The sequence below is a fragment of the Elephas maximus genome, chromosome 12, assembly GCF_024166365.1.
Source record: "Elephas maximus indicus isolate mEleMax1 chromosome 12, mEleMax1 primary haplotype, whole genome shotgun sequence".
NCBI lineage: Eukaryota > Metazoa > Chordata > Mammalia > Proboscidea > Elephantidae > Elephas > Elephas maximus.
The window spans coordinates 108,933,690-108,956,590 of NC_064830.1; the positions used below are offsets into that span (position 1 = coordinate 108,933,690).

The 22,901-nt window shown below is 53.8% G+C and overlaps 1 protein-coding gene across 1 annotated transcript; it reads right to left on the minus strand.

Annotated features, from left to right (window-relative positions):
• On the minus strand, positions 1 to 17,091 carry NCF1 (neutrophil cytosolic factor 1). Its single transcript, XM_049904797.1, has 11 exons — positions 16,974 to 17,091; positions 10,727 to 10,807; positions 7,769 to 7,844; positions 6,524 to 6,689; positions 4,994 to 5,049; positions 4,265 to 4,387; positions 3,689 to 3,796; positions 2,637 to 2,754; positions 1,312 to 1,419; positions 694 to 839; positions 1 to 282 (listed from the first exon to the last, which is right to left on the minus strand). Exons 1-11 carry the CDS (start codon positions 17,043 to 17,045, stop codon positions 161 to 163), a joined length of 1,176 nt encoding a protein of 391 aa, XP_049760754.1. The 5' UTR covers positions 17,046 to 17,091; the 3' UTR covers positions 1 to 160.
• Positions 17,092 to 22,901: the final 5,810 nt, after the last annotated feature.

The window sequence follows — 22,901 nt, forward strand, 5'->3', positions numbered from 1 at the left end:
TCTCTGAACACTCCAAGCAACATTTATTGAGGGTGGCGGGTAACCAGGTGGGGCTGGGGCCTGGGGCACGTATATACAGGGAGCCTCCCTGGGACCAAGACCGGGAAGAGGGGCGGGAGGGGGCGGAGAGACCTGGATGCCATCTGGGGTGGCGCCCCACTCAGACGGCCGACGCCAGCTTCCGCTTGGTGCTCTCGCTACAGCGGTGCAGGATGAGGTCGGCGCTGGGCCGCGGGGGCACTGCGGGCTGCGCCTTCGCGCTCTCGCCCTGCGGCTGCTCCTCTGCGGAGCGACAGCGCGGGGGTGAGGGGCCCGGCCCGCCCCGGGCCTGCACTGAGGCAGCGGACCCCAGGGCTCTGCGGTCCCCCCACCCTCGGCCCCGCCCCCATGTTCAGGGCCCGCCCCCAGGTGCACCGACCCGGCCCCGCCCCCAGGTGCACCGACCGGGCCCCGCCCCCAGGTGCACCGACCGGGCCCCGCCCCCAGGTGCACAGACCCGGCCCTGCCCCGAGGTGCACCGACCCGGCCCCGCCCCCAGCTGCACAGGCCCGGTCCCTGGTTCACAGACCCGGCCCCGCCCCCAGGTGCACCGACCCGGCCCCGCCCCCAGGTGCACAGGCCCGGCCCCGCCCCAGGTGCACAGGCCCGGCCCCGCCCCCAGGCGCAGGCCCCGCCCACCCGGCCCGCACTCACGGATGGCGCCCCCCGCGATGCGTGGTCCCGGCCCAGCCGGGCGGCGGCGCTGCTGCAGGAAGCGGACGCTGTTGCGGCGATAGGCGTCCTGGCTGAGGCGCTTCCGCGACCGCTGGTGGATGCTGTGCGCGTTGCGGATGGAGGACCTGGATCCCGCGGGAGGGGGCGTCGGTCAGGGCCCCGGGCACCCCGCCGCGACGCTCGTCTCTGCCCTCGGGGTTCGGGTCCCCGCCCCTGGGCCCCAAAGCCCGACCCGAGGCCGGGAGGGGGCGGGGAAGGGGAGGGGCGGGGAGTTGGAGGGAGGGCGCGGGGAGGGTGGAGGGAGGGGACGGGGAGGGGAGGGACGGGGCGAGGAGAGGGAGGAGAAGGGGAAGGGGCGGGGACGGGGAGGGGATGGAGAGGGGCGGGGAGGGTGGAGGGGGGGCGGGGAGGGGAAGGGACGGGGCGGGGGACGGGAGGAGGAGAGGGAGGGGCGGGGCGGGGAGGGGCCTCCTCCTCCAGGTGGGCACCCCCCACGGCTCCCCTGCCTGGGCGCCGCAGGTCCGGGCATGGACCGACGGAGCGAGGCCGTAGTTCTCCCTGGTCCTCAGAGCCCCCGGTCCCCGGGACCTCGCTCACCTGCGGGGCGGCGCCCCTCGGTTCTTGATCTGGCGTTTGGCCTGGTCCGGGTCCTGCCCCGACTTTTGCAGGTACATGGACGGGAAGTAGCCTGTGATGTCCTCTTTCCTGCAACCAAGACAGCCCTTGAGGCCCGGGCGGCAGCCTCGGGGGCTCAGAGGGCCCGGGCAGTGCCCAGGGTGGGGAGCTCCGCCAGACCAACAGCAGGCGCTGCCCCTGTGGCCTCAGTTTCCTCTTTGTGCACAGGGCCTCCCAGCTCTGACCGTCTTCGTCTTCCTTTCAAAATCGGCTGGGGGAAGAGGTAGCAGATCTAAGTCTCCCCGGGGGACATGGGTTTGGCTAAAACATCGGCAATATTATGTTGGTCACTTTTTTCTTATATGGTCATTACCTTCCGTATTTTAAGAAATCTTTGCCTACCTCCGGGTCACCAAGTTCATCTCCTATGCTTTCTTCCAAAAGCCTTTGAGTTCTAGGTTTTATACTTAGTAAAACCTGTGATCCATCCCAAATAAATGTTTATCTATGGTGTGAGGTGGGAGTCTAGGTTCTTCCCCCCCCCCCCATATGGGTACCCAGTTATCTCAGCACCATTGTGGAGAATATTCTCTTTTCCATTCTCATTAGTATATTGGGGAATAAGGTTTTTTCTTTTGCATAATACCAACTATGCACTAATTCTTCTTGGCTAACGGAAGAATCTCAAGGGGTTCATGACGGCGGTTAACTGGACATAGGTCTAAAAAGGTGAGAAATGCTGCTTCCAAGCCCCCCAGTCAAGGCCATGCTGAGTGTAGAGCTGGCCTGGCCACAGCCTTGGGATAGGTTTGCTGGGGGCCTGGGCTGCCCTGTGATCCAGAGCTCTGTACACACAGGCAGGGGCCTTCGGGGACCCGGTGGCTCCAGGGAGATGGCTCAGCAAGGCCCTGGGGTTCTGTTTTCTCTAGTAATCAGTATTCCTGAATGTACTCAGAGGGATAAACAGGTGGAGACTGCGTGAAAGGTTTCAAAGGAAGAGCGATGATGGGGATGGCTGCACCCGTTCATTAAACGCAGTAACGGATTCAAGAATTAACTGTGTCAGCACGGCAGCCGTACAACTGACTAGTCAGACCCTAAGTCGCAAAGGAAAATTGCACGCTCTCAGACAAGGATACCTATGGGACAGGCAGGCTGAGGTTACCACTCACCTGCTACCAAGGAGGTGACTGAGCCCAGAGAGGGGCAGTGGCTTGCCCAGAGGCACACAGCCGAGTCAACCCAGAGCCCAGCGGGCCCTCCCCAAGCCAGGGCTGACTCAGTATGGGGTGGGGGTGCTCTCCTACCTGATGACCCACCAGCCGTCCAGGAGCTTATGGATAACCTCAATGGTCTCGCCCTCACCCAAGGTCACCTCGTCCTTCTCCACAGCAGTGTAGGCCTTGATGGTGACATAGGGCTCACCTGTCCAGGGGTGGGAGGGTTGTGTGTGAGGGTCTGCCCAGCACAGGACTCTCCATCCCCTCTCCTTTCTGAGCCGTGCACCTCCTCCAGCTAGCCCTGTCCCACCTGGATCCGTGACCTGCTCTCCTCTGGGTCTGTTCCTACCTCCCAGTTATGAAGTAAATTGTGTTCCAAAAGTATGTCCTATAAACCTAATCCCTATACCTGTGGATGCAATCCCATTTGGGAACAGGGTTTACTTTGTTATGTTAATGAGGCTGTATCAGTGTAGGGTGTGTCTTAAACCAGTCACTTTTGAGATCTAAAAGGAGCAGATCAGGCAGAGATGGGGTAGATGCCACACCCATGAAGATTGCCAAGGAACCGGGAACAAAAGCTGAAAAGAGACAAGAGCCGACAGGGAGAAAGCCTTCCCGGTGCCCTGAATTCAGACTTCTAGCCTCCTCAACTGTGAGAAAATACATTTCTATTTGTTAAAGCCACCCACGTGTGGTATTTCTGTTACAGCAGCACTAAGAAACTAACACAGTAGGCAGTTCTAATTTTTTTCAAACTTGCGTGGCACCCACCCAGCCTGGGGTGTCTGTTTGGGGAAGTCTGATCAGTGGTGGTGCCCCCACCTCCAGGCAGTCCTCCTTCCTGAGCCTCAGGTCTGCACATTATTCAGCTTCCTGACGAACCTGGCCCCATGCCCGTGGCCACCAGGTGTCCCAGGCTGACCTCATCACCCCCACTTCTGCTCCACCTGTCCTGGCCAAGGACACCCCTGCCCACCTGGGCCACAAGTCAGACACCCAGGGCATCAGCCCTGACTTCCCCTCTGCCCAGTGTGCAATCATGCCAGACCCCAAAGCAGTACCTCCTGGCTCTGAGACTCCCTGCCCTTTCCTCCCCCTCCCCCGCTATGGCCTTTTGGGGTGGAGGGCGGGGGCACCTGCATAGTTGGGCTCTGGGTCCTCTGCCTCGTCAGGACTATCCAGGGGCTCCAAGTAGGACGCCGGGACCCAGCCGCGCTTCGCCTTCATCTGGCAGAACCACCAACCTGTCCCAGCATGTGGGAAGGCAAATCAGGGGGCCCAGCAGCCTCCCATGGCCATATGAGGCCCCTCTGGGGCAGCAAGGACACACAGCCAGACACACAAACCTCAAACGCCCCGCTTCGGAACTGTCACAGTCACCATCACACCACGTCACACCCAGGGACACCTGCCTACCCAGGTGCAACCCTCATAAAGGCACAATCACACCACAGAATACGCGCAGACCCTCAGCCACCCCAGGTGCGAGTTCTAGAGCTCCCTAGAGGCCCGGGGCTGCCTGAGGGCAGAGGCTTGGGGTGGGGGGTAAAGGGCCTTAGGGCACCAGGGCAGGGCAGGACAAGGCAGGGGAGGGCACCAGAGCAGGGCAGGGGAAGGCAGGGCAGGGGAGGGCAGCGGAGGGCAGAGGAGGGGAGGGCAACAGGGTGGGGCAGGGCAGGCAGGGGCAGGGCAGGGGCAGGGGCAGGGCTGACCGCTCTCGCCCTTCTCCACCACGTCCACCACGTCGCCCGAGGCCAGGGCCATCTCGGAGCCCGAGCTCTTCTCGTAATCAGCGATGGCGCGGTACGTCTGCAGGATGATGGGCCCAGTGATGTCTGGGTAGAGGGGGCAGGGTGAGTGGGCACTTCCGGGAGGGTCTCCACCTCCTGGGTCTCTTCTGGGGTCCTCTTTGGGGCCCCCAGAACAGTTCCAAGCACACCAGGGACAGAAGCACCCTGTACACTGTAAAGCCCAAAGACAAACTCATCTCTGCAGCCCTGCATTGATTAAGCACCTAAAAACCCACCTAGTGGGTTCCAAAAACAGCCCTGGTGGCGCAGTGGTTAAAGCACTTGGCTGCTAACTGAAAAATTGGTGTTTGAACCCACCAACTGCTGCGTGGGAGGAGCATGTGGGAGCTGCTTCTGTAGATTACAGCCTTGGAAACCCTATGGGGCAGTCCCACCCCGGGTCTCTGTGAGTCAGAGTCAGCTCCGTAGCAACACTGCTGACCAAATGACCCCGGTTCAGGTCCACCCAGTGCCGGGCTCTGGCCACACAGAGAGGGAAGCACTGTCGCCTCCAGGGAGCTCCCGACTATGAAGCAACCCCCAAAGATCCAAGCTCTTTAGTGTGGGGACCAGAACCTACACCAGCTGCCACCTCCTGCACTTCCCCTGACCCCGTGCCCTGGGCACGTCTGCCTGGCTGCCCCCTCTTACCGGCTGCATTAGTCTTGCCATCCTTTGCCATCAGGTATGTCTCCGGCTTCTTCACCCTGCAGGAGGGGCAAACACTCTGGGTTAGACACTCAGCTTCCACTGGGGACAGGGCAGATCTACAGCAGAACTTCCCAAGAGAAAAAGGAACGTGTGAGGTGGAGGGGCCACCACAGACAGAAGGCAGGGTCCACGCTGCCAAGGAAGGAGTGCTGGGAATGGCAGGGACCAGAGAGCGTGAAGGTATGGGGGACATGCCCACAGCTGCCATCAGGCCCTCCTCCCTCCGGATGACCGGTGCTTGGGGTTTAGAAGGAGTCCCTGGGTGATGCAAACAGGTAAGCACTTGACTGCTAACGGAAGGTTGTGGGTTCACACCCACCCAGCAGCACCTTGGACAACAGGCCTGGCAATCTGCTTCTGAAAGATCACAGCCTTGAAAGCCCCATGGAGCAGTTTCATTCAATGACAACAACAAGGTTTGGGAACAGCTTGTGTCAACCCCTGGCCACCTCCCTTCTTCTGGAGCCTGGACAGGGTGGCCGCAGGGGGTGGACATGGCGGGGGGCCCTTCAAGGGTCACCAGCAATGGCTGGAGGAACGCTGTCTGTCTCTGCTGGCTGCAGACCTGTCCTGGAGAAGGCCTCCCTCCCACTTCAGTAACTGAGGGCAGAGAGAGGGGTCTTCCCAACCTGTCACACACTCAGGTCTACCACCACCAGCCTCTCTGATGCCCGCCCAGCAAAGCCCCGAGCTCAGGAGGCTGTGGGGAAGGGGCAGGCGGGAGCCCAAGCCTGCTCACTTGGCAATGAACGCATTCCCAGGTGCTCCGCCCTTCGAGGCTGGTAAGCACAGCACACCTCAGTTTGTGAGGTCAGCACGTTTACAGTGTGTAAGCACCGTGCACTTCACCCACTGCTGTGTCTCGTCCCCCAACCCCCGTACAGTTGGAAAAGCTGAGTCGCCAGCCCGGGAACCACACGTTCTGGATGCTAGCCCAGGACCCAAGAGCTCCCCGCCTGAGAGATCCCCCCAGCCCTGAGTGCTCCCCTGGGCCCTGAGTGCTCCCCTGGCCCCAAGAGATTCCCCCAGCCATGAGTGCTCCTCCCAGCCCTGAATGCTCCCCTGGAGCACTGAGTGCTCCCTGAGCCCTGAGAGATACCCCCAACCCTGAATGCCCCCCTGGGGCCCCAAGTGTTCCCCGGGGCCCTGAGTGCTCCCCTGGCCCTGAGAGAGCCCCCAGCCCTGACTGTTCCCCGGGTTCCAAGTGCTCCCTTCGGGCCCCGAGTGCTCCCCCTGGGCCCCGAGCGCTCCCCCACCCCAGCCCCGAGAACCGCCCTGACCCAAGGAGCCGAGATGGAGACTGGCTGGGTGGTAGGTGCTCCAGGTCACAGAGCCAGAGCTGCCTCCTCTCCCGTGGTCTGACTTTGGGCAAGCAGCCTCCTGTCCCTGAGCTTCCATCTCCACCTCCCTCCTGCGTAGGAGCTGCTGCCACCCGCCGTCTGTGCCCCAAGGGAGGAGGCAGTCACTCACTGGCTGTCGGTGGGCAGCTTGAGGTCATCCGGGCGCACCTTGAAGAAGTCCAGCAGATGGGGGCAGCGGGAGATCTTGGCGGGCAGACCCATGAGCGCACTGCAGTACTCGGTGAGTGTGCCCTGGCGGCTCTCGGCGGTCCGCTGGCCATCAAACCACCGGGGTGCTGCCAGGCAGGAACCCAGAGAACCAGTCACACACCCACTGAGGGCACCAGACAGCCAATCATACACCCACTGAGGGCACCAGAGAGCCAGTCACACACCCAGTGGGCAGCAGAGAGCCAGTCACACACCCACTGAGGGTACCAGAGAGCCAGTCACACACCCAGTGGGCACCAGAGAGCCAGTCACACACCCACAGAGGACACCAGAGAGCCAATCACACACCCAGTGAGCACCAGAAAGCCAGTCACACACCCAGTGGGCACCAGAGAGCCAGTCACACACCCACCGAGGGCACCAGAGAGCCAGTCACACACCCACCACACCCACCGAGGGTACCAGAGAGCCAGTCACACACCCACCGAGGGTCCAGAGAGCCAGTCACACACCCACAGAGGACACCAGAGAGCCAGTCACACACCCAGTGGGCACCAGAGAGCCAGTCACACACCCAGTGGGCACCAGAGAGCCAGTCACACACCCAGTGGGTACCAGAGAGCCAGTCACACACCCACCGAGGGCACCAGAGAGCCAGTCACACATCCACGGAGGACACCAGAGAGCCAGTCACACACCCAGTGGGCACCAGAGAGCCAGTTACACACCCAGTGGGCACCAGAGAGCCAGTCACACACCCAGTGGGCACCAGAGAGCCAGTTACACACCCAGTGGGCACCAGAGAGCCAGTCACACACCCACCGAGGGCACCAGAGAGCCAGTCACACACCCACCACACCCACCGAGGGTACCAGAGAGCCAGTCACACACCCACCGAGGGTCCAGAGAGCCAGTCACACACCCACAGAGGACACCAGAGAGCCAGTCACACACCCAGTGGGCACCAGAGAGCCAGTCACACACCCAGTGGGCACCAGAGAGCCAGTCACACACCCAGTGGGCACCAGAGAGCCAGTTACACACCCAGTGGGCACCAGAGAGCCAGTCACACACCCACCGAGGGCACCAGAAAGCCAGTCACACCCCCGCTGAGGTCAAGTAGGGACATGGAGAGGGCTGCTTGGACAGCAGGTGAGAGGACCCAGACAAGGCACCTGCCCGGGTGAAGCAGCCTGCCCCTCACCTGGCAGGTGGGGGATGATCCTGTTCTCTGGGTTGATGTCCCCAGCCTCGATAGGGAACATTTCCTTTAAGATTTTCTAGACATTAAAGAAAAGAAGATGTGAAGGGATGTTCTTTATGGCATCACCATCTGCAAAAGCAGAAAATTGGAATGACCTAAATACTGTCCCTTCCGAGGGCTCGGCCAGAAACTTCCCTGGCATCCTGGATTCCGCTCTGTTTCCCTCCCACCCCACATCCAAAGCCAAACCAAATCCACTGAGTCAGTTCCGACTCATAACAACCCTACAGGACAGAGTAGAACTGCCCTATGTAGTGTTCCCAAGGAGTGGCTGGTGGATTCAAACTGCTAACCTTTTTTGGCCAGCAGGCGAGCTCTTAACCACTGCACCACCAATGCTTCTACCAAGCTATTAGCAAATCTTTTTGGCTGTACTACAAGAACCTGATCCTTCTCGCCACCCCCATTGCCACCCCTGGTCCGGGCCACCGTCATGCCTTGCCTGGGTATGACAAGTGGCTCCCGTGTCTCTCTGCTCCCCTCTTGTCAATCCTCAGCCCAGCAAGCAGAGGGTCCTGTGAGGACCTCCTGGTACCCATCCCCCTCATAATGGAAGCCAAGGCCTCACCCGACCTGCACCCGCCCACCTCTCCCCCGCCTGCTTGTTCATTCTCCCCCTGGTTCACTCTGCTCCAGCCACCTCCTGCCTCAGGACGTTTGCACTCGCTGTTCCCTGACACGGTGCTCCCTCCCTCTCTCTCTTTTCATCTCTGACTCTCCCTTTTTCTCTCTCGTGCTCTCTCTAGCTCTCCTCACCTTCAACTCTTTGCTGAGGCATCACCTTCCCAATCAGGCTTTTTCCCTGACCCTGTCTCAGACCAGGACCCAGCCGCCCAGCTCTGCGCACCGGGGCCCAGCCGCCCAGCTTTGCACGCGGCATGATCGCCCGTCACCCTCCTCCGCTGCTCTGGTTCTCTCACGAGACTTACCACCTTCTAACCCGCTATGTGAATGACGTGTTTTCTGTTTGCTTGTTCTCCTGACTCCTCTGCTGGAACAGGGAGGACAAGGATTTGCATCTGCTGTGTGTATCCTCACCACCGTCAGCACACTGGGCAATTCTGCAGATTGTCGGACTCAGGGAGAGTGTGTGTGTGTGCCGTCACCCAGGGCAGGCGCTGGGACAGGGGTATGGGATGAAGGGAGCCTTCCACTTCTTTTCTCATGTTTTGTGTCCTTTAAAACAGGCTTGAAGCAAGCGGCCCAGGACTTGTGGGTGCTGGGTGTGCAGGGGTGGCTGGGGCCCTCTCTGTGCTTATCTGCTTTTCAGTTTAACTTCCCCACACAGAGAAGGACAGGACTCCCCTCCCTGTTCCAGGGGGCCTTGCGTGTGGAGGTGGTCTCTGGGGGACCCATCTGGCTTTTGTGCAGTGTCCAGCCATCGCACCGACCCTGTCTCAGACCAGGACCAGGAGCCCCGCTCTGCACACCATGACTCCCTGACTACCACCCCCACCCTGTCCACCCAGCCGCTGGTGTCTGGAGCTGCCCCTTCAGGGCCTACCAGCACATGGAAGGAGACTTGGGGTTCTCTCATGTCAGTCTTGGTGAGAGCAAAATCAGCTGCTGTTGAGTCAATCGGACTCACGGTGACCCCGTGTGTGTCAGAGTAGAACTGCGCTCCGTAGGGTTTTCAGTAGCCGATTTTGTGAAAATAGAGCACCCGGCCCTTCTTCTGAGGCACCTCTGGGCACCTCAGCTAGCAGCTGAGTATTTGAACCATTTGTACCACCCAGGGACTCCACAAAGCAAGAGGACTTGGCTCTTGGGTGTCAGGGTTATCAACCCTCCTTTTGATATGATAGAAGCCCCTGGGTGGTGCAAATGCTTAAGTGCTCAGCTAGTAACTGAAAGGTTGGCAGTTTGAATTCACCCAGAGACACCTCAGAAGGAAGGCCTGGCAATCTACTTCCCAAAGATCACAGCCATTAAGAGCAGCTGTACCCTGAAGCACATGAGGCCACCATGAGTCAGCATTGACTCAACGGCAGCTGGTTTCAATTTTGGGTTTTTTTTTTTTAATTGTGGTTTAAGTGAAAGTTTACAAATCAAGTCAGTCTCTCATAAAAAAGTTATACACACCTTGCTCTATACTCCTAGTTGCTCTCCCCCTGATGAGACAGCACACTCCTCCTCTCCACCCTGTATTCCCTGTGTGCATTCAGCCAGCTCCTCTCCCCCTCTGTCTTCTCATCTCGCCTCCAGACAGGAGCTGCCCACATAGTCTCATGTATCTCCTTGAGCCAAGAAGCTCACTCCTCACCAGTATCACTTTCTATCTTATACCAAAACCAAACCAAACCCGAAACCAAACCAAACCCGTTGCCATCAAGTCAATTCCGACTCACAGCGACCCTTTAGGACAGAGTAGAACTGCCCCATAGAGTTTCCAAAGAGCACCTGGTGGATTCAAACTGCCAACCTTTTGGTTAGCAGCCGTAGCACTTAACCACTGCGCCACCAGGGTTTCCGTTCTGTCTTATAGTCCTGTCCAATCCCTGTCTGAAGAAACCGTGGGGGCATAGTCGTTAAGTGCTACGCCTGCTAACCAAAAGGTTGGCAGTATGAATCCACAGGTGCTCCCTGGAAACTCTATGAGGCAGTTCTACTGTCTTATAGGGTCGCTATGAGTTGGAATCAACTCGATGTCAACAAGCTTTTTTTTTTTCTGTCATCCCTGTCTGAAGAGTAGGCTTTGGGAACGGTTCCAGTCTTGGGCTAACAAAGGGTCTGGGGACCATGACCTCCATATGCCCCTGAGCTGTGGGTGGGGGATTCCAGGTTCCACAGGTCCCCCCACCCCACCCCACTGGCCTTTCACCACCAGCTGGGCGGCTTTCCTCCCCAAAGGGCAGAGCTGGGGCTGGTGCTGCTCCCGGCCCTCCCCATGACACTCACGTGAAACTCGTAGATCTCGGTGAAGCGTCGGTAGACCACCTTCTCTGACAGGTCCTGCCACTTCACGAGGAACATGTACACCTGTGGTGGGGCCGGGAGGGGGTGGGACCTTGTTCAGCTGCTGAGGGGGGCTTGTAGTGTATCTGGGCTGTCTCACCCGCTGGCGGGAGCCCACAGAATTGGGAGGTCTGCATGGGGCAGCTCAGGCCGTAGGAAGGGCACCCCTTTCATGGACCCAGAAGCTACCACTTCCCACCTTTATGACTCAGGGCAAGACAGTCGGCTCCCCTGACCCTCAAATTCCCCGTCTGTAAATTGGGGATACAATCAGGACCTAACTCCCAAGGCTGATATGAGAGTTACATGAAGTAAGATACAGAAAGGGCTGGGCTCCAAAAAGCAAAGACCTCAGTCAGATATGTGTGACTCCCTCTTTATAAAATATCTGTAATAGGAGAATGGATAGGACCAAAAAGTAGATTAGTGGTGGCAAGGGACTGGGGCGGGGGAGTGACTGCTAATGGGTGTGGGGTTTCTTTTGGGGGTGATGACAGTGTTCTAGAATTGGCTGTGACAACGGCTACACAGCTCCGTAGACATACTGAAAACCACTGAACTGTACGCTGTACCAGATGAAGGTATGGTATGTGAATGATATCTCTATAAAGTTCTTACTTAAAAAAAAAAAAAGAACGTAGTGAGGAAAAATAAGCATGCCAAAAAAGCTAGGGGGTTACTACTCAGCCACAAAAAGGAACACACCACTGACAGAGCCCCCAACAGGGGTGACTCTCAAGAGCACGGTGTGAAGCAGACCCACAAGTCTACAGGACGCTGTGATTCCACCTGTGGGACATCCTGACATCCTCACGCAGACAAAACTACTTTAGGGGGAAAAGAATCTGAACAGTGGTTGCTTCTGGGAGGCAGGGGTGGGGCTGACTACGGCCTGAGGGAACGTTCTGGGTGACCACAACCCTCTATATCTTGATGAGGGTTTAGCTACGTAGGGCTCAGGGCTCGCACTGCCAAACTCGGCAAGGGTATCCTTAACATTTGTGAATTTCACTGCATGTAAATTTTACGTGAAAAGGGAAACAATGTACAAATTAATACTGTCCTCTAGTTAATGACATGCATGTGAAAATACTTAGGGAGAAGTGTCCTGATGTTTGCAATATGCTTTGAAATGCACCAAAAATAAGATGATTGGAGGGATGGATAGACACGTGTCAAAGCAAGTACAGGAAAAAGTTAATGGTAGACTCCACATAGTGGTATATGAGTGTTCACCTGCCTCCAGATAGCGGTATATGAGTATTCACCTGCAAAATTCCTTCCACTTTGCTGTATGTTTGAAAGTTTTCATAATGAAAAGTTGCAGAATAATTTGATAGTGGCAGTGGTTGTACAGTTCTGTAAACTACAAATCATTAAACTGTACGCTTTAAACACGTGAACTATATGGTATATAATTATATTTCAATAAAGCTGTTTTAAAAAAAGATGATAAACTTCAAGCAGCTTTCTGAATAAACTTCAGTGGATTCTAACGTCCAGTCGGAGTTAAGAGCATGCGTTAGGCCAGGGAGAAGCAAACTTATTCTGTAAAGGGCCAGATAGTAAATGTTTCAGACTCTGCTGGCCACATGGTCTCTGTCCCACTTCCCAACTGTGTCGCATAGATAATATGTAAATAAATGACCGTGAGGGGAAGAAGAATAGCTAGGAAATCCCTAAAAAATAAGAGCTATGTGGGGAGGTTATCCCTATCAGATACTAAAACATACTACAAACCCTCTCTAATTAAAACAGTGTAGTACTGGTGCATAAATAAAACACCAGTGGGATAGGATAGAAAATCTAGAAACAGATCCAAGGACATGTGGAAATTCAGTGTATGATAAAGGTGGCATCTCAAATCACAGAGGGAAAGGTGGATATTAGAAAAATTGGTATTGAGGCCAATGGGCAGACTTCTGGGGAAAGATAAAATTGGATTAGTACCTCACACCATACACCAGAAGAAACTCTAAATAGGTCAGAGATCAACAGGTAAGAAATGAAACCATGTAAGTGCTAGAAGAAGCCTGGGTGAATTAATTCCTTCATAACTGGGTCTACGGAAAGAATTTCTAACTATGACTCAAAATTCAAAGGCAATGAAAGAAAAGACTGATAATTCAAATACATACAGTTAAAAAAAACTCTTTGGCATAAAAAATAAGCAAAGACAAATGATAAACTGGGAGAAAATATTTGGAACATATATCATAGATACGTGGCTAATATCACCAATATATGTTAAAAAGAGTTTGAGGGTTAAAGTCTACTTTAAAAAAAAAAAAAATGGGAAACTCTGGTGGCGTAGTGGCTAAGTGCTATGGCCGCTAACCAAAGGGTCAGCAGTTCGAATCTGCTAGGCGCTCCTTGGAAACTCTATGGGGCAGTTCTACTCTGTCCTATAGGGTCGCTATGAGTCAGAATTGATTGGACGGCAATGGGTTTTATGGGTTTTTTTAAAAAAGAGCAAAATGCATAAACAGACAATTCATAGCACGCACACATATCCCTTAAACACACAAAAAGGGGTCCAACTTTACTCATAAAATAGCAGAAATGAAAAGTTATGCCATCACAAAAAAGAAAGAGGCTCCGTGAACTCATGTCGTGTAACTTCCAGGGTATCACAGCAAAATCAAAGAGGCGTGTCACATGCTGCCTTGTTTATTATGTCGTATGTAACAAAGAAGAAAAAACAACAACATACTCACACATACATCTGTTTTTGTCACAGGAAACACAGGGAAGATAAACCAATGAGATGAGTCTTTTTGTAAATTTTTGTTGTTTGGACATATGTTAATATTTTGTATATATTAAAAATAAAATTAAATCAACAAGGATTTTTAAAAATCTCAAAACTGGAAACAAACAGAACAAATGAACTTAGCTGTGTATCAAATGGATAGCATAAGCACCTCAAAGAAAAAGAATCCAAGTACCTTTTTTCTCACTGTACATTCACTTAAGCAGCAGACCTGTTGCAAAAGGGCTCTTTAAAGCTTTGAAAAGCAAAGATGTCAGTTTGAGGACTAGGGTTCACCTGACACAAGCCACGGTGTTTTCGATCACCTCATATGCACGTGAAAGCTGGACGATGAATAAGGAAGACCAAAGAAGAATTGATGTCTTTGAATTATGGTGTTGGACTGCTAGAATAATGAATAAGTCTGTCTTGGAAGAAGTACAACCAGGGTGCTCCTTGGAAGCAAGGGTGGGGAGACTTCCTCTCATGTAGTCTGGACATGTTATCAGGAGGGGTCAGTCCCTAGAGAAGGACCTCACGCTTACTAAGGTAGAGTCTGGTCTGTGAAAAAGAGGAAGACCTTCAACAAGATGGACTGACACAGTGGCTGCAGCAATGGGCTCAGACATGGCAATGACTGTGAGCACGGAGCAGGACCGGGCAGTGTTGCGTTCTGTTGTGCATGGGGTTGCTATGAGTCGGAACTGACCTGATGGCACCTAACAACAACAGTTAAGACAGAAAAGAAAAAAAAAAAACACCTGCATGGAGAGCTTAAACGTGATGTAACAGGTCAGTAGTTTTCTTGTTAACGGTGGTGCGGGTGTGAAAAACCAACCAAACCCGCTGCTGCGGAGTCGATTCCGACCCATCCCATGGCAACCCTATAGGACAGAGTAGAACTGACCCATAACGTTTCCAAGGAGTACCTGGTGGATTCAAAGTGCCAGCTTTTTGGTTAGCAGCTGAGCTCTTAACCACTGCGCCACCAGGGCTCCAGTGTGGGTATAGGATTGTTAACTGACTTTACGTGTATCGCAGTATCGAGCAAACAATAAATACACTGACTTTTTCGGGAACCAGCACCTCACAGTGGGAGAAAGGAACTACAAAAGTAAAATGGTAAAAAGCAAAAAAAAAAAAAAAAACATGAAATGATCCCTTTCCCCAGTTCCTGTTCACCCAGAGGACGTGAGCCAGGACACCCGGATCACCACGGGTGCAGCTAGAGCCTGGATCCTGGTTGTAAGCAGCACTCCCCACCAATAAGAGGCAGAGCTTCTGAGAGAAGGGGCTGAGCCCAGGGCTGGGGCCAGGAAAGTATGGGCTGAGCCTGGAGCAGCTTGTGCCAGAAGGAAGCTCAAGAAATGAGGAGGCAAGTCGAAAGGACACAGAAGCCAGCTTGAAGGAGCTCCCGTGAGGCAAATCTAGGGCAATATGAGCATTAAAATAGTGAAACAAAGGGTTATAATCTATTGAATAAAGTACGACTCAATCAAAAGAAGAGAAGGCTGTTTATCACGGTAGGATGCCACCTCAGAAACGCGGTAACAATGATAGAGTTTTAGGTCGCCCTCCGGCGATCGGTACCGTGATTTGGTTCCAGCAACAGTCATCAATGCACTCGCTGTCAAGAGCAGGATATCCACACAGTTTCAAACGACCTCTCTGCAGGTAGAGATTCTCTCTCTACGAAGGGAAGAATAGCAGCTTTACAGTGGCGAAAGCTAGAGGACACCTCGGCTACCTAGAGATCGAAGTTACCGCCACCAGTACTGGGACAAGCCCAAATCCAGAGACGACGTTCACCAGGGCGGGCAGGGGAGGGAGGGAGGGGGACTCCTTGCTTAGGGAACACTGAGCTTCTGATAAGGTGACGGAAAGATCTGGAAAAGGACAACAGTGGTGATTGAATAACATGATGAATGTCATTCATGTCGTTGAATTGTACCAGTAAAAAAACGTGAAATGGTAGCTGCTTTTGTCACATACATATTTACCACAATAAAAACGAAACAAAGGCTTCGATGGTTCCCTGTCTCCCTCAGAATAAATACAACTTGTCGTCGTTAGTTGCCATGGAGTCAGTTCTGACTCATGGCGACCCCATGTGCGGAGGAGAAGCGCTCCATAGGGTTTTGCAAGGCGGTGACCCTTTGGAAGCAGTCCAGAAGCCCTGTCTTCTGAGAGCCTCTGGGTGGGTTTGAGCTGCCAACTTTGGGGCCGTTAGTCAAGCCCTGACTCATCTGCACCACCCGGCTGTCTTGAATACAACTTAGTGATTTAAAAATAAATACAACGGCACACCACCTGTTAGGATGTAATGAGAACACAGCCTGGCTTCTGAAACAGCCCTGCCCCGGATACACAGCCTGAGTCTAACCAAGAGCCTCAGGCAAACCCACACTGTGGGGGAGTCTGCAAAATAACTGACCTGCTCTCTGAAAAATGTCAAAGTTGAGAAAGATGAAGACAGACAGACGAAGATTCTTCCAGATTAAAGAAGAATAAAGAGACCTGGCAACTGATCACAACAAGTGATCCTAGATTAGATCTTGGACCCTAAAAATCTGCCCCAGGGAATAACGAGAACTCCTGTGAAATGAAAATAAAGTCTCTGGGTTAGACAGCGCGGGTATCAGTGCTCACTTCCTGATTCTGACACACTGGCGCTATGGTTACATAAGAGAGTGGCCTTGATTTAAAGAAATACACACTGCTGCATTTAGGGGTAGAGAATCACAAGGTCTCCAACTTACTCGCAAACGATTCAGAAATTTTATGTTTGAACAAGAAAGAGAATCTGGGTGTGAAGAAATATGGGAGTTATTGGGACTTTTTTTTAGTAACCTTTTATAAATTTGAAGTTATTTGAAAACGAAAAGTTGAAAAGAAAGGGCTTGCCCACAGCAGCAGGAGCACCTCCGCATGACTCCTGGGTCTGGGGACCCTCTGAGGGGTAGCCATGTCTGGGCAGACATTTGCCCAGTCCCCCCAGGAAAAGAGGGGACACTTTTTCAGCCCCTGTGGCGGTGTCACCCTACTAGAGGGAATAAGATTCTAATTTAGCTGGCACCATGGGGTGCCTATAGGGTCGCTATAAGTCAGAATTGACTCGAGGGCACTGGGTTGTTTCTGGGTTATGGGGTACTGGATGGACACATAGCCCTCCCCCCCAGCTTCTCCCTAGGACACCCTTTCCCCGGGGGCAGGATGGTCCTGAAGGGCTCTCCAGAGGAGCGGGGAGTGGGGTGGCTGCAAGGGCTGGGGAGGGGCTGGATGCCAGAGCCAGCATCTTTTTCAAAGGGTCCACATCCACCGCGGAGCCAGAGGGGCAGACTGAGGCTCAAAGATGGGAGCCGCTTGCCTTAGTCCTCACCCCACCCGGGAGCACCCTCGGTGGTTGGACTTCTTGCAGAGGGGCTCCCCTATACTCACATAGTGCTGGCTGGGCACGAAGCGCTTCTCGTAGCCCAGGAGGGCAATGTGGCGGATGAAAAGGTCTCCCATGGCGGGGCTGCGGGGCTGCAGGCTGCTTTGCTTAAGGCTGCTCTCACCAGGCCTTAAATGCGCCGAAAAGGGGAAGTCATCTCTGCGGGGAGAGTGGGGGGTGGAGGGACTCAGACAGGGGAGGGCCCCACTTCTCCTTTCAGTTTCTGGGGAGTTTTCAGGCTTCCAGGCATGGAGCAGGGGGCCTCACGTACACTTGTGAGGGCCGAGCACGCTCTAGACCTCCTCGTGGCCATGGGAGGGGGTGTCATCTCCAACCCTGTCCCCCTGGCTCCCTCTGCTCTGGCCACATCAGCCTCTCTGCTGTTCCAGGAACACGCTGCCTTCCCCCTCCTCAGGACCTTCGCACCTGCTGTCCACCTGGACCCTCTTCTCCACACACAGGTCTCTGCTCAAACACCACCTTCCTTGACAACTTGCATCCAGCACTTCAGGCCTCCCACCCGTTTCCTTTCTCTCCAGAGCACCTATTATGACTGACATATCTCTACAGGCTGTTGTTGTTAGGTGCCGTGGAGTCAGTTCCGACTCACAGCCACTTTGTGTACAATAGAACAAAACACTGCCTGGTCCTGTGCCATCCTCAGAATAATTGCTTTGTTTGAACCCATTGTTGCAGCTACTGGATCAATCCATCTCCTTGAGGGTTTTCCCCCAAGCATGATGTCCTTCCCCAGGGACAGATCCCTTCTGATAACATGTCCAAAATATGTGACATCCTTGCTTGTAAGGAGCATTCAGGCTGTACCTCTTCCAAGACAGACTCATTAATTCTTGTGGTGGTGTTGTTGTTAGGTGCCGTCGAGTCGGTTCCGACTCACAGTGACCCTATGCACAACAGAATGAAACACTGCCCGGTCCTGAGCCATCCTCACAATCGTTGTTATGCTTGAGCTCATTGTTGCAGCCACTGTGTCAATCCACCTCGTTGAGGGTCTTCCTCTTTTCCGCTGACCCTGTACTCTGCCAAGCATGATGTCCTTCTCCAGAGACTGATCCCTCCTGATGACTTGTCCAAAGTATGTAAGATGCAGTCTCGCCATCCTTGCCTCTAAGGAGCATTCTGGTTGTACTTCTTCTAAGAGAGATTTGTTCGTTCCTTTGGCAGTCCGTGGTATATCCAATATTCTTCACCAACACCACAATTCAAAGGCGTCAACTCTCCTTTGGTCTTCCTTATTCATTGTCCAGCTTTCACATGCGTATGATGTGATTGAAAATACCATGGCTTGGGTCAGGCGCACCTTAGTCTTCAGGGTGACATCTTTGCTTTTCAACACTTTGAAGAGGTCCTTTGCAGCAGATTTACCCAATGCAATGTGTCTTTTGATTTCTTGACTGCTGCTTCCATGGCTGTTGATTGTGGATCCAAGTAAAATGCAATCCTTAACAACTTCAATCTTTTCTCCGTTTAGCATGATGTTGCTCATTGGTCCTGTTGTGAGGATTTTTGTTTTCTTTATGTTGAGGTGCAATCCATACTGAAGGCTGTGGTCTTTGATCTTCATTAGTAAGTGCTTCAAGTCCTCTTCACTTTCAGCAAGCAAGGTTGTGTCATCTGCATAACGCAAGTTGTTAATGAGTCTTCCTTCAGTCCTAATGCCCCGTTCTTCTTCATATAGTCCAGCTTCTCGGATTATTTGTTCAGCATACAGATTAAATTAAAAAAAATAGGTATGGTGAAAGAATACAACCCTGACACACACCTTTCCTGACTTTAAACCAATCAGTATCCCCTTGTTCTGTCCAAACAACTGCCTCTTAATCTATGTAAAGGTTCCTCATGAGCACAATTAAGTGTTCTGCGATTCCCATTCGTCGCAGTGTTATCCATAGTCATTCTGGCAGTCCATGGTATATTCAATATTCTTTGCCAACACCGTAATTCAAAGGCGTCAATTCTTCCTCAGTCTTCCTTATTCATTGTCCAGCTTTTGCATGCGTATAAGGGGATTGAAAACACCATGGCTTGGGTCATATGCACCTCAATCTTCAAAGTGACATCTTTGCTTTCTAACACTTTGAAGAGCTCTTTTCAAGCAGATTTGCCCAGTGCAATTCATCCTTTGATTTCATGACTGTTGCTCCCATGGTGTTGACTGTGGATCCAAGTAAAATGAAATCCTTCACAACTTCAATCTTTTCGCCATTATTTTTTTGATATATGTATTTTTTATATTGCTTATTTCCAGTTGTATTTTTGTTTTATGTTGAGGTGTAATCCATACTGAAGCCTGTAGTCTTTGATCTTTATCAGTAGTATCTATATCTATATATAGACTTTTTTCTCACTAGTCTCTCTCTACCAGAGTTGAGCTTCCTGAGGAAACAACTTGGCCTGTTTCAACAAGGGCTCCAGCCCCAGAACTAGTGTGTGGCACTTAGTGGCCCTTCGTCAATACCTGGACCCTGACTGAGTGGCTCACTGAGCGAAGGCAGCCTCCATGGGATTATACGTGCAGCCTCAAGTGGCTGACTTGGCGTGGCAGCTGAGACTGACGTGGCATAAAACTTGAGCGAGGCCTGAGTTCAAATTCTGATTTTGCCTTCAGGAAATCGCTCCTTAGAGCTGACTCTGTTCCTTCCTGGATGAAATGGGGCCATCAGGTCTGTGAGGAAGGGTATTTGGAATGAAGAGGGGAGGTGCAGAGCTGTAAGCCAGTGGAGGGGGAGCTGGCAGGTGTATGGCAGCGAGTGCAGACGTGCAGGTGGAAACAGTAAGGCGGTGAGCTGGTGACATGAACTCACTTAAAGCTGCAGATAGTACTGCTTCCCCAGAGGCCTGGGAGGCTCTGAGGTTGTAGAACTCGGCCCAGGTCACGCGGCAAGTGGCCTCACACTAGACGGCGCTGGCAGGCCTGTCCTGCACCTCTGCACCCCCTGGTAGCCCAGGCGAGGACACAGCCTGCGACCCAGATGGGCAACTGCAAGAAGTGGACGAGATTGAGAGATGGCAAAGGTGGCCCACACCGAGGGCTTGCTCTGAGAGCGTAGGGACCCCAGAACACGGGGGGCGAGGGCTGGGGTCTGGTGGGGGGGCAGAGACATACTGTTTTGTGACAGCTAACACAACTCTGTCAAGGTCCCCATTGTTCCCGGTTTTTATTATCAAGAGATGCAGGGTCCGTTCCCTCTGTTCTGAGACAGTCTCTTGATAGGTACACTTGCAGTGAGAAGCCCCCCTTCACCGCCTCTTCCCTGTCCCCAGACGTCACCAGCTCGGAGTGGGATCAGCTCTGGAAGCCCTTTTTCTGGTCCTTTCCATGGATGATACAGGACAGGTGGATTCAACAGGACACCACACGAAGGGCAGGGAACAGCTCCAGGCACACGGCACTTCTTCAGGAATCTGCCGCAGCCCATCCGTGGTGCGGAAGGCAGGGTGCTGACGACGGCGGTGAGGGTGATATGCGGGTGACCGGAGAGGCAGGATATGGCAAGTGATGAGGAGGCTGACTACATGGTGCACCCACTTTCTGAGAATTAATCCAGCCCCACACACAGAAGATGCGGGGATGCTTTCCTGTCGGGGTGTTTTACATCCACAAGGAGCTTAAAACAATTGCTCACAGTGGGGTCACCTGATGCGCATCCTTGCTCTCTTGACTAGGATTCTGGAGGCACCCCTGGCAGCACGGGGCACTGGGCTCACTCTGCCGAGGTGTCTGCATCTGACCAGCCGTTTGGGAAGTGTCCCCTCCCTGTCTCTGGTCTTTCCTGTCCCAAACCAGGCTGCCTCAAAGGTCCCAGAACGGAGGCCAGCCTCCCATTGCTGCCCACCTGGCCAGACAGGCCTGGGCCTGCAGAGGGCTGGGGGAGGAAGCCTGCCTGGCGGGGCCGGTGGGGGCAAACAGAACCCTACTGGGCAAGGGTCACTGGCCCCTGGCACTTCCTCCCTGCCCCTCCTCCAGCGGTCTTTCCACTTCGGTGCAACCGCCTGGCCAGGCTGCTCTGTCCTTTGGAGGCTGAGCTGTGGGTCTCAGCTGGGCCCCCAGGTCCCTGAGTCGACTCGGCAGTCCAGCACCTCTGCACTCAGGTGTGACCTCAGATGGACCTTCAGGAAGGTAGCATTTACTTTAAAGCATGGATGGAGCAAGTGAGTGACTGAATGATTAAGGAAAAAAAGGAATGAACAAAAATGAAGGAGGTAACGAATAGAAAAATACACTAACAGAGGATACAAATTCTTAAGCCCTTTTATTGTGAAATATATAGAAAACTGAAGAAAAATGTACTGCTTAACTATTATAAAAGTGTAATTATTATACACATCTAGGTAACCACCCCTGGTATTAGAATATAAACACCCCCAGGGTATTAGATTACTACTACCCCACCCCCTGGGTATTAGAATACAACCACCCCCAGGGTATTAGAATACAACCACCCCCCGGGTATTAGAATACAACCACCACCAGGTATTAGAATATAGCCATCCGCCAGATATTAGAGTAACACCAGAGCCCTGAATCCTCCCACCTTCTGTTGAGTGCTAACAGGAAGGACTCACCCTGTGTGAGGTACTATTAAAGTGCTTTGTATTTATGATCACTTTTCACCCTCACAGTGAGTCTATCGGGTTGGCTCTATTATTACCCCCACGTTACAGATGGGAAAACTGAGGCACAGAGGTAAATAAGTTGCAGGATGCCACACTACTGGTAGGGCAGAGGTGGAACTCGAACCCAGTCTGGATCTCAAGCTAATGATCTGAACCACCGGGCACCCCGTCTTGCTCTTGAACATGGGCACGAATGAACGGTGTGTGGGGCTTACGAGGGAGGGGCCAGTCTTCCATGAAGGCTCCAAAGGAAGGAGTTGAGTTTCTCCTGTCAGGCCAGGCTGCAGGGGAGGCCTCTTTTCAGATGCCACCTTCTCCCACCTCAGGCACTTGGGTTTCCCCACATGGGCTGAGCTGGCCAGCTGCTTCACCAGGAAACAACCAGCAGCAACAAGGTGTGAGGACAGCATCCGTGCCAGGGTGTGAGGCCCAGGTGGGCTATGCCCTCTGGGGTTTTCTGTCCTGGGCTGGGACGTATTAGCTCTTGCTATGGGGCGGTTCTTCCCCACATGTAACCTAAGCCCTTCCTGCTGCCCTGTCCTGAGCAAGCAGCAGCCAGATCACCACGCCAGACCTTGGGCCAGTCCCTGGGACCAGTAACAGGTTGGGGACTCTCGGCAGAGTTGTGGGAGGGCTGTGCAGCCCTGGGCTGGGGCAGGTAGAGCTCAGCCTGGATCGGGCTCTGCCCAGGGCTGTGTGGGCTGGAGCAGTGGGTTGGGGTGTAGGGGGATGACCTTCAGGAACCATGACTGTCCCGGTCCCGGACAGGCCAGCCTGAGGACAGCACTGAGTCCTCGGGGCAGGGCTTGGTCTGCCTGCCATTGCTCCCAGCACCTAGTGAGCCTCAGCCCACGCTTGTCTGATGAAAGGGGCCTCTCCTGGCAGACCCCACCTGGGCTGGGGAGATCCCAGGCACTGGCCTATGTCCTCCCTCAGCCCACTCCAGGCTGACACTGTTCTGACTAGGCCTGGGTGAATCGCCTGGTTATTCAAAGCTCACCAACCAACCCCTTTAATTAGCAGCATGCTGCTGCCACAAAGGGTTTTGGTGGCTTAAACTTATCCCAGGGAAACAATGGGCCTCAAGACCCAGTCACCAGCTCTCCAGCAGACACACAGGAGCAGAGAAGTCAGGGGGCAGTTGGTCTGGGTAGTGTGGTACTTGTAGAGGTGAGGTGCCTATGTCACTTCCCAGGGCAGATACAGGGCCTGGGGTTGTTGGGGGCAGGGGACTGCAGACTTGGGGAACCCATCTTCCATCAAGCACCAGGACCAACCACCGCACCCTGTAGGCC

What these genes read in the sequence shown, in the direction of transcription:
- NCF1 (XM_049904797.1), bottom strand. Translation starts at nt 17,045, where the DNA reads ATGGGAGACCTTTTCATCCGCCACATTGCCCTCCTGGGCTACGAGAAG. An exon ending in GATCATCCCCCACCTGCCAG is followed by an intron (nt 6,690 to 7,768) that starts GTGAGGGGCAGG and finishes CCTGCCTGGCAG; the next exon opens with CACCCCGGTGGTTTGATGGC. An exon ending in CATCGCGGGGGGCGCCATCC is followed by an intron (nt 283 to 693) that starts GTGAGTGCGGGC and finishes GTCGCTCCGCAG; the next exon opens with AGGAGCAGCCGCAGGGCGAG.